General features: G+C 57.2%; 3 protein-coding genes across 4 annotated transcripts in view; 1 reads left to right on the top strand and 2 right to left on the bottom strand.

The window, feature by feature from the left end:
- Positions 1 to 4,097, top strand: part of LOC107157141 (GRB2 related adaptor protein) — a 27,378-nt gene extending 23,281 nt beyond the window's left edge. For both annotated transcript variants that reach the window (XM_048796384.1, XM_015503437.2), the window contains one exon: positions 2,740 to 4,097. In XM_048796384.1, coding sequence (XP_048652341.1) covers positions 2,740 to 3,070 — 331 coding nt within the window. In that variant the 3' untranslated portion in view covers positions 3,071 to 4,097. The remainder of the gene's footprint in view (positions 1 to 2,739) is intronic.
- LOC107157133 (multidrug and toxin extrusion protein 1) overlaps positions 1 to 9,442 on the bottom strand; it is a 612,661-nt gene that overhangs the window by 367,071 nt on the left and 236,148 nt on the right. The gene's annotated exons all lie outside the window — the stretch shown is intronic.
- Slc5a10 (solute carrier family 5 member 10) overlaps positions 4,100 to 9,442 on the bottom strand; it is a 17,519-nt gene continuing 12,176 nt past the window's right edge. Inside the window, exons 3-7 of the mRNA XM_015503436.2 lie at positions 8,565 to 8,715; positions 5,405 to 5,573; positions 5,030 to 5,245; positions 4,546 to 4,603; positions 4,100 to 4,456 (exon numbers count right to left, since the gene is read on the bottom strand). Coding sequence (XP_015358922.1) covers positions 4,350 to 4,456; positions 4,546 to 4,603; positions 5,030 to 5,245; positions 5,405 to 5,573; positions 8,565 to 8,715 — 701 coding nt within the window. The 3' untranslated portion in view covers positions 4,100 to 4,349. The remainder of the gene's footprint in view (positions 4,457 to 4,545; positions 4,604 to 5,029; positions 5,246 to 5,404; positions 5,574 to 8,564; positions 8,716 to 9,442) is intronic.

Below are 9,442 nucleotides of genomic sequence, written 5' to 3' on the forward strand. Positions count from 1 at the left end.
AATATTTATTTTTTAGTTTTAGGTGGACACAATATCTTTATTTTTATTTTTATGTGGTATTGAGGATCGAACCCAGTGCCCCGCGCATGCCAGGCGGGTGCGCTACCACTTGAGCCACATCCCCAGCCCCTCTCTGGATCTTTTTTAAAAAATTATTATTTTATTTTGAGACAGGGTCTCCTAAACTGCCCGGGTTAACCTTGAACTTGCCATCCTCCTGCCCCCGCCTCCCAGCCTCATTCATTTTCGCAATAACCTATTTTACATGTGAGGAAACAGGCCCAGAGAGATTAAGCGACTGGCACAAAGTCACAGAGCCAGCAAATTGTAACCACCAGAATGAGAACCCAGGCAGCCAGCCTGGCCTCAGGGTTCATCCTCTCATCATCACCATTTGGTGGGATCCTGTACAGAGTACACTCGAGACACCTGCCCTGGGCACCTCAGTGCTCTCTGCCATGCGCCATCTCTCACCACCCCGCCCAATGACATCCTCCTTCTCCTCCCAAAGAAGCTTTGAGGGCTCCTTACTGCTCAGGGAGTAACATCTGGAACTCTCCACCTTCAAGGTTTTGCACAGCTGGCCTGAATCTGCTCTGGGCTGCACCCGGGGGTGCTCTTCCTGCCATCTGTGTCAGAGAAGATGCCCACCATGTGCAGCACACAGGCCTGGCCTCCCTTCCCACTCCAGCCGGAGGAGGGAGCAACCCAGGTTCCAAAGGGACATTCTGGTGGCAGCTGAAACAAGCAAATAGGGAAAAGGGGAAAGATGAGGGACGCCAGGTAAAGCCCATGGGACAAACGGCAGTCTGGCTTGTTGTCAGCTCCTAGAATGGTCTGCTGCTTACAGCTGGTGCTCAATAAATGTTTGTCGAATGAATGGAGTGAGCCCACCGAGTGCCACACACCGCGTCAATCCCATTATACACATGAGGAAACTGAGGCCACATACCCGGAAGGCTCAGTCCAGGTTTCTGCTCCCCAAGGAGGAGGTGGCCTTGGACAGGGTGTCGGGCAGTATGAGCACTTGTGGGCGAGGACCTGGATGGGCACAGGGTGTGTGTGTGTGTGTGTGGGTGTGTGTGTGGGTCCATCACACCTTGTCCTCACAATAACAGCAATTTGCCAGCCAGCCCTTTCATCAAGGGGCCCCAAGGACTAGCTGTCACTCTTATTAGGATGACAACACCAGCCAACGGGGTTATTAGCCCTGACATGCTGTTTTTCTTGGAAACAGGGGTGTTGGCAAAGCCTGGGGCAGGAGGTCAAGACATGAGGACATTTGAACTTGGGCTCTGCAGAATATATGGAGAGCATGATCATAGGAAGGGCCTGGGGAGGAGACGGAGCCAGCCCTGCAGAGAAGTTCCAGTCCTGCAGTTCCCAGCCCCCTTAAAGCCTTGCCATGCGACCTGAGGGCCAACTCAGCCCTCAATTTCCCATCTGCCCAATAGGATGAACCCTGGGGTTTGATATGCCCCCAAAGAGACTCAGGAGGTCCCCACTAGTGCATCCTCTGAAGGGCTTCTCCGCCTGACCCTGAAGAGTGCCCAACAGTGAGCTCCCAGCCCGGGGACTCCTCTCTAGCTGGATACCCCTGCTGCTCACGGCTTGGATCAGCTCTATCTTGGGAGCAGGATGGAGGTGAGGAGCCTACTGAGGCTCCAGAGCCCCCACAACCTTGCTCTGGCTTGGACCCCATCCGGGGGTGAGTGCAGAGCTGGCTTAGTTCCCTGGTACCCAGGACACCTCCTCCTTCTGGGCAGAGAACGTTAATTAGAGTCTCTGCTGATCCTATCGCCCATCCTGGATGAGAGTCTGTAGGCTGAGATGAAATCCTGGTGGGACAGGCAGGGCCAGGGTGCTGGATGCCATAATCATGGCACCAAAAAGATGTATTGTAGAGAGCTCCTGTCTGCTGCTGTTCCAGAAATGAGGCCCACAGAGGACAGGGATATGCCCAAGGTCATATTTGGGGCAGGACTGAACCAGACCTGAGAGCTGGGAACAGCTTAAAGGGGCAATCATATTCCTCAGAGTCTGACCAAGGGCAACAGTAGTAAAGACCACTCTTAGCTGGACATCATTTTACAGTTTATAAGGCCCCACCTGTGATTTCATGCCTGGAATCAAAATTTCTTTTCTTTTTTTTTTTTTGGTATTGGGAATTGAACCAGCACTTAACCACTGAGTCACAACCCCAGTGCCTTTTTTTTTTTTTTTTGTATTTTATTAGAGACATGGTTTCTCTGAGTTGCTTAGGGCCTTGCTAAATTGCTGAGGCTGGCTTTGAACTCGTGATCCTCCTGCCTCAGCCTCTCCAAGCCGCTGGGATTACAGGTGTGTGACACCTCCCCTGGCTGGAATCAAAATTTCGTGTCTGTTGTAGAGATGGGGAAATGAGACCAGAGAAAGGCAGGTAGGGACCCTCTCCACCCTAGGACTTAGCTGCCCTCCCCCATCAGCCCTGTGGTCAAAGAAAGGTTGGGTCAGTCTTTGTTGACAAAGGGTCTGTGAAGCAGGCAGGCCATCAGGGGTCCGACCCAAGTGGAACACCCATTGGGTGGGGTGGTCACCCATCTGGCTTCAGTTAAGATCTGGATATAGTCGACTGGGATGCTGCCCCAGCCTGCAGAGCCCACTCACTTATGTGGGACCCTCCTGGGGAGAGTCTCCATCAGGACAGCTGGGTCTCAGAGCTTCAAAAAACACCCCACTAACCTCTTCTTCCCCTCACAGTCGCCCAGGGCCTGCTTTGCCCAGGCCCAGTTCGACTTCTCAGCCCAGGACCCTTCACAGCTCAGCTTCCGCCGCGGTGACATCATCGAGATCCTGGAGCGCCCAGACCCGCACTGGTGGAGGGGCCAGTCCTGTGGGCGTGTTGGCTTCTTCCCACGGAGCTACGTCCAGCCGGTGCATCTGTGACCTCATGGGCAGCGGCAGAGCCGGCAGCCCCTTCGGCCAAGAGGTCTTTTTGCAGGAACTGGGGTCCAGAGAGAGGACCTGGACAACCCCACTCCAGGTCACATTGGGCTCAGCAGGAAGCCTTGCATTGAACTTGGCCTCCTAACTGCCTTGTGCCTCTTCATACAGATTGGGACACGCTCCCAGCACCCCAGAACTAACTACTGTGCTTAGAGACCAGGTTGCTCTTGAGGACTTCCTATTGGCTGCCAGTTGTGTGACATCAGGGGGCGGGGTCTCTGGAGGCCCCACCCACATGCTACTATCAATGGCTCAATTCCTAGGTTGCACAGACTTGGGGCTCAACCCAGAGAACCCTAGGCTTGGTGCGTGGGTTCACCTCGGGCAGACCACTGCTGGGTCTGTCTACCCCTCCCTCAAAAGGCACTTGGATTTATACAGGTGGCTCAGCCCAGAGCACCTGGGATTACTAGGTAAACAGGAGCTTTTCTTGCAGAAAAAATGACTTTGGGCTCCATCTGGGGCATCCAGCCCCCAAAGATGCTTTGGGGTGGGGCGAGAGGAACTGAGGACACGGGAAGGAGCTGGAAGAGGTAAAAGAAAAGAAGTAAGTCCTCTTCAGTTGGCCTTGTGCACACAGACAAGCTCTGAAGAGCCAGGCCCTAGGCCCAGCCACATGGGATACCTGGACTGCACGGGATTATGTTGGTGCAGGTTCTGCCTGGACCAGGGCCCCTGGCACTCTGGGAAGGCAGGGCAACCTGCAGGCCAGATGGGATGTTGGGTTTTTTTTGATGCCCTACAGGACCAGAGTTGGCAGGCAGCCTAGGTAGGGGCCAGCCTGAATGAAGATGGAATGGGCAGCCCCCAAGCAGAGCCTGGGCACCTTTGGGAGCAGGACAATTGGAAGTGGGACTTAGGAAGGCCCTGAATCCTAGGCTGATGGAGGCACCATGAGCAGGGGAGGAAGAGAGGAGGTTCCTTCCATTCCCTGGAAGCAAGCTGAGGGAGGAGCCCTGAGGAAGGGGTGCCCCCCCCCGCCCCGTGTTGTAGGCAGGTGGGGTTCTCCCTCCCTCCAGGGCTGGTCCAAGACCCTTCAAGCCCAAGACCCTGGCAAACCCCACTGCTCCTGACCTGGACCTGTGTATTCAAAATAAAAACCATGAAACCAATATTAGAATGTCCATCAGAAATCTCATTTTCTTTCCAATTATGACTATTTTGGTGCTATTTTTGAAATATCATGTTCTTTTATCCCCCTAATTTTTCAGGGCACCTATTTTGCTAGCCCCAGAGAATCACTGAGCACTGATGCACAGGGTAGCCATGAGGGGAGTCCGTCCCCTTCTGGGGTCAGTGTTCACTTTGAGAGGGGGTGGCCCTGAGGACTCTGGGCCCCCACCTTCCTACCTAGGGTGGCAGGATCAGGCAAAATAGGCATAAAAGAAGATGTTGACGCACATGAGCAGGATGGCGTTGAAGCCACACACACGGGCCCAAAAGGTTCGTTTCTGGTGTGGTTGGCTGTCACCTGGAGGGGTTTCAGGAGGGACAGGTGAGCAACACAGACTTCATCAGGCACCATGCCTCTCGCTTTGGTGCTGAGAGTCACCCATTTACCTGCTTTGGCTGCCAGGGACAGATCCCGAGCCAGGGTCCACCAGGTAAGATTCTCAATCTGCAAGGAATGAGCAGGGATGGAGGTGTGGCAGGGCAAGGGCAAGCCCCACGCCAGTCAGGGGTCAGAGACAGAAAGATGAAAGTCGAGTTCAAAAAGGCCACAGAGGAGCAGGGTGCAGTGGCTCAGGAGGCTGGGGCAGGAAGATTGCAAGTTCAAAGCCAGCCTCAGCAACTTAGTGAGGCCCTGTCTCAAATAAAAAAATAAAAAGGGCTGGGGATGTGCTTAGTAGTTAAACGCCCCCTCCAAGTGTCCCCCTACCCCCCATAAAAGGCACAGAGGTCAGGGCCATCCAGGGGTAGGGATCAAAGGCTAGAAAATTCTGGAGTCAGTGAGGATCAGGGATCGGAGTGGGACCAGAGTCAGAAATTGTTAGGTGTCAGGTCAGGGATGACCTGTGGGGCTCAGGGGTCAAGGCAGGCTCACCTGAACAGTCTGCGGGGGTGAGGTCAGTAGGCTTCCGGCTGCCGCGACAGCACCCGTGAGCACAAACAGGGCAATGGCGAAGTGCAGGTAGTGGATGCTGCTGAGGATGGCTGGCCGCGTGTCGGGGTCACCACAGGGGGGCACTGGGTTCAGGAATTCTAGCACCAGTCTCAAAGCACCCAGCACCAGCCCTGCCATCAGGCCCCAGAAGGCCCCCTGGGGAGGAGGGAGGCAGGGCTTGTGGGAGGAAGACCAAACCCCCACCTCCTGCCCCAGGCAGCCGGCAAAGATCTAAAGGGACTCTAGCCCATCTGCAGGCGGACAGGAGGTCTCCTAGCTGAGCCTGCTGGCCTGCATCCTGTCCTTCCCACCCACCTGCTCATTGGCACGTGGCCAGAAGATGCCCAGGATGAAGACTGCAGTCACTGGGGGGGCCAGAGAGCTGGTCACAGACTGCATGTAGATGAAGAGCTGCCCGCTGTTGGAACCCTGAAGGATGGGAATCCAGGCCACGCTCACACCGATTAGCACCACGATGACCAGCCTGCGGGCAGCAACAGGTGGCTCTGGATACCCTTCCTTAGCCCCTCCATCTGCCTCTGGTCACTAAGACTCTTCCATCTGTGCCCTGAGGCCCAGCTCCTGGCCGCTGGCCTGTTCTACCAGGAACAGGGTTTGTTCCCCACCCTTCTAGGGCTTCCTGCACCTGTAGGTCCAGTCCCTGGGTCTCAGTGCTGCCTCCTCCTTCCCCTGGGGGGTCTCTGCTGAGTCAGTCCTTAGGGCTCCCTTGTGCCTGGAGGACTCCCACAAAGCACCTGTTCCACCTTCATGTGCACATCAACCTGGGTAACCCCTTGTGTCTCGACTGGAAGCTCCAGGAGGGCAGGAGGCCCTTCTCTTTTTTTCGTGACTAAATATTTGGGGATTGCAGGAATGAGCTGCTCCCCTCACCATGGGGCCAGACTGACCTCATGGTGGTTCCTGAACACAGCATGTTCTCTCCAGCTGCCTGGCCTTTGCAGAAGCCCAGCCTTCCAGCATATTCCTCACCCCCTGCAGCTCTATGCGACAGACCCCCACCCACCGTAGGACAATTTCCATCCTAGGAAGTAAGAGTTGAAGCCAGGCGGCCTGGGCTGGGGCTGGGGCTGGAGCCTGGACTCCTCAGATTTGAAGCTTAAGTCCTTTTGACTGGCCCGTGGGAGCCCTGTCCCCTTCCTGGTGGCAGCCACTCTCCCTGTTTGTCCAAGCACCCCTTCACTGCCAGGCTTCATTCCTTCCCTGGACAAAACGCTTGGGAGCACGGCACCTCACCAGAAGCCCTGACTCAGCAGGGAACGGTGCCTGGCTTTGGCCCAGTGCTCAGACCAGCAGAGAAAACAATCAAGGATGCAACCCAGCGGAAGCTGTAATCCAGGAGGGCTTCCAAGAGGGGCATGCCCAGAGCCTTGAAGGGGTGTGGGACCCGCTAAGGAGACAAGCAGAGGCGCTGTGTCCCACCTGCTCCTTCCTGGCAGAGCACCCCTCAACCCTATGTCCTGAGCCAGTCGGCACACAAGGTGGGAGGTGGTGGGACCTGTTGGATTCCCCAGCAGGGCAGCAGGGTGTCAGGGGCTGTGTGTGCAGCCAGGATGCTCCTTCTCTGTGGCTCTTGGCCTACCTGCCTGACTTCCTTTTTTCCCCTTCTAAGCCTGAGGGAGAGGGTGGAGGAAGGAGGTGCCATCTCGATTAAGGCTAATTAACCCTTACCCTGGCAGCGGCAGGTGCTACCTTCTTCAAAGGCCCAGGCGGACATCCATTAACACGGCCGCCCCACCCTCTCACACAAGGCTCAGCAGCTGAGGGCCCTAGGCCTCTGCAGCCAACGGGCTGGGCCTGGGCCCTCCCCTTTCTCTTGCCCTCCAGAGTTTCCTTTCTGATTCAGCCACCAGCATCAGCCAGCGGGACCCCCAAACCCAGAGGCTGGAATGCCTGTCTCCCACTTCTCCTTAGTAAACCCTCCTGGGCTCCACCTGGGATTCTCCCTACCCATCCCATCGTCAGGAGGAATGGGTCCCTCCATCACACTCCCTGGGGGATGCTGCCTCGGTCACAGGGAAGGTCTTTAAGGCAGGGGGTGGGAGCTGAGCACTCGGAGTCCTCCACAGTGCCCAGCTGGCCACAGGATCCCAGGAAGGGGACAGCAGGGGAGGGCAGGGGAGGGAAGGGAAAGAACGGAGGTTCTGTAGGGGGGCAGGAAGAGATGGGAAGGAAGGCCAAGGCATGGTTGGAGGGAGTGAGCCGACACAATCAGGGAGCAGGTTGGGACTCTGGCTTCAGGCTCAGCAGGGACAGGACCATCCTGGGCCACATCGCAGCTGAAGAACCACAGGAGGAACAGGGGACCCAGAGGGGGAGAGGCGGGCAGGGGGCTGGTGCCCAGGATGAAGGGACACGGAGGACCCTGCACCAGGGAGAAGAGAGTCCGCCTGTCTGCAGAGGAGCGCGCTCACACTCGCCCGCCTTCTGACAGGTCCCAGCAGGCCCTTCTGACAGAAGCCCCGTCTGTTTTGCATCACTGGGACAACCGCCTGAAGCTCTGGGAAAGATCCCACCCCAGGGACAGGCACCCTGAGCTCCTGGATAGAGGCTGCTCTGTTGACAAGGGTAGTGCCCGAAGGATGCCCCCACACCCCTGCTAGCAGGTCGGGTTCGCAGGCTTGGAGGGACAGGAACAATGGGGCCAGAGGGGTGGAGAGGGTCCAGACAGGCAGGCGTGCACCCTTAGAGACCCCTAACCCAGGACCAAGTACCTCCCTACAGGATTTCCAAGGACCCAGCTGGGCATGGGGATATGGGGATGGGCCAGACACTGAGCCTGTCCTCACAGAACACCCAGCGCCCCCACGGTAAGGAGGTTTGGGAAGATCATTTGGTCTTAGAAAGACCCCATGTGCTGTGGGAAGAATCTGCAGGAATGGGAAGAGGGCTCGTTCCTTGGATGGGGATATCAGAGTGGGCTCCGTGGAGGAGGGGGTACTTGGGCTGAATCTAGAAAAATCAAGCTGAGTCGTTGAGGTGAAGGAGGAGAGGACGAGCAGGGCTAGTGGAAATGGTCAGAGCTCAGTGGGGCGGGGGTATGGAGGCCAGGGGGACCCCTGTGGCTTGAGTATGGGCGTCCTGAGTGCTAGATCAGGGACCCTCTATGAGGCAGCTAAAAACCATCAGGAGGGGTAGGGGCCCACATTTTGGGGGAGACAGAGAGACCTCTAGTATGGTTGGGGGAGGTAGTTCACCCCAGCAGATAGGGTGAGAGGTGCATCCCGGATGAGAGCCGTGACCCTGAGGGGCTGGACAGAGGAGCCACATGGGAGGTGGGATGGATACGATATCCTCCTCTTTTCTCCCCTCCCTCCCAGCCCTCTCTTTCCTCCACCAGGCAAACTCCTACACATCCCTCAAAGTCCTCCTCTGAGGGGGCGGGGGGCTCGTGAGCTGGTCATGTGGCTGCACGATTCCGCTGTCTCCTGGCTCCCTGGCACCCCACCACCCGTACCGTCCCACCATCAGCAGCTCCCGCTCGCTAGCCCAGGGCCGCAGCCGCTTCCAGATGTCCATGGTGAAGAGAGTGCTGCTGCTGTTGAAGATGGAGGTCAGCGATGACATGAGGGCGGCCATCATCACTGCAATCATCAGCCCTCGCAGACCTGGACACGGGGATGGAGACTCACTGGGAACCCCGCCTGGCCCTGGCCCTGGTCCTCAGAGGCCCTCCTGCCTGGGCCCTGGGTTCTGCGGCGGGTTTGCTGTGGAACTCCTTGGCATCCCAAGGACCCTCTCTCTTCACTGGAGGGACAGGAACAATGGAACCAGAGGGGTGCAGAGGAATAGTGGGGCCAGACAGGCTGGCTCAAAGGAAAGCCAAATAAGTGGTCATGCCCCGCTGGTGTTGTGGGGTCCACACCGTGAGACCCCCCCCCAAAATAGGAGGCCCCGGGGGAGGCCAACCAATGCTGAGCTAGAAGGACTTCTGCACTCACTGCCTGAGCTCGCAGCTTGCTGGCCACTCAGGCCCTGACTGCATACTCCCCGACCGTGGGTGTTATTACCAGCCTCTCATTTCTGCAGTCTGTGAGCTGACGAGGCACTTTCACACCCATGACTTCATCCCGGGGCAAGATCATTAGCCCCGTTGGACAGATGAGGACATGGAAGCTCAGGGAAGGGAACAGAGTCTCCCAGGGATTCACAGCAGGGCCAGAGGCAGAACCTGGGGGCGGGGTGGGGGTGGTGAAGAAGGCTTGGGGTGGGATCCTTGGGTGGGAGGTCACACCCTGGGCAGGGCACACGCCTCATCCCCATGCAAGGTGGCCCAGGCTCTGGAATTTCCTGCCACTTCCTGTGTGTGTGTGTGTGTGTGGGGGGGGGGGGGGT

This window comes from Marmota marmota, unplaced genomic scaffold (assembly GCF_001458135.2).
Source record: "Marmota marmota marmota unplaced genomic scaffold, marMar, whole genome shotgun sequence".
Taxonomy (NCBI): domain Eukaryota; kingdom Metazoa; phylum Chordata; class Mammalia; order Rodentia; family Sciuridae; genus Marmota; species Marmota marmota.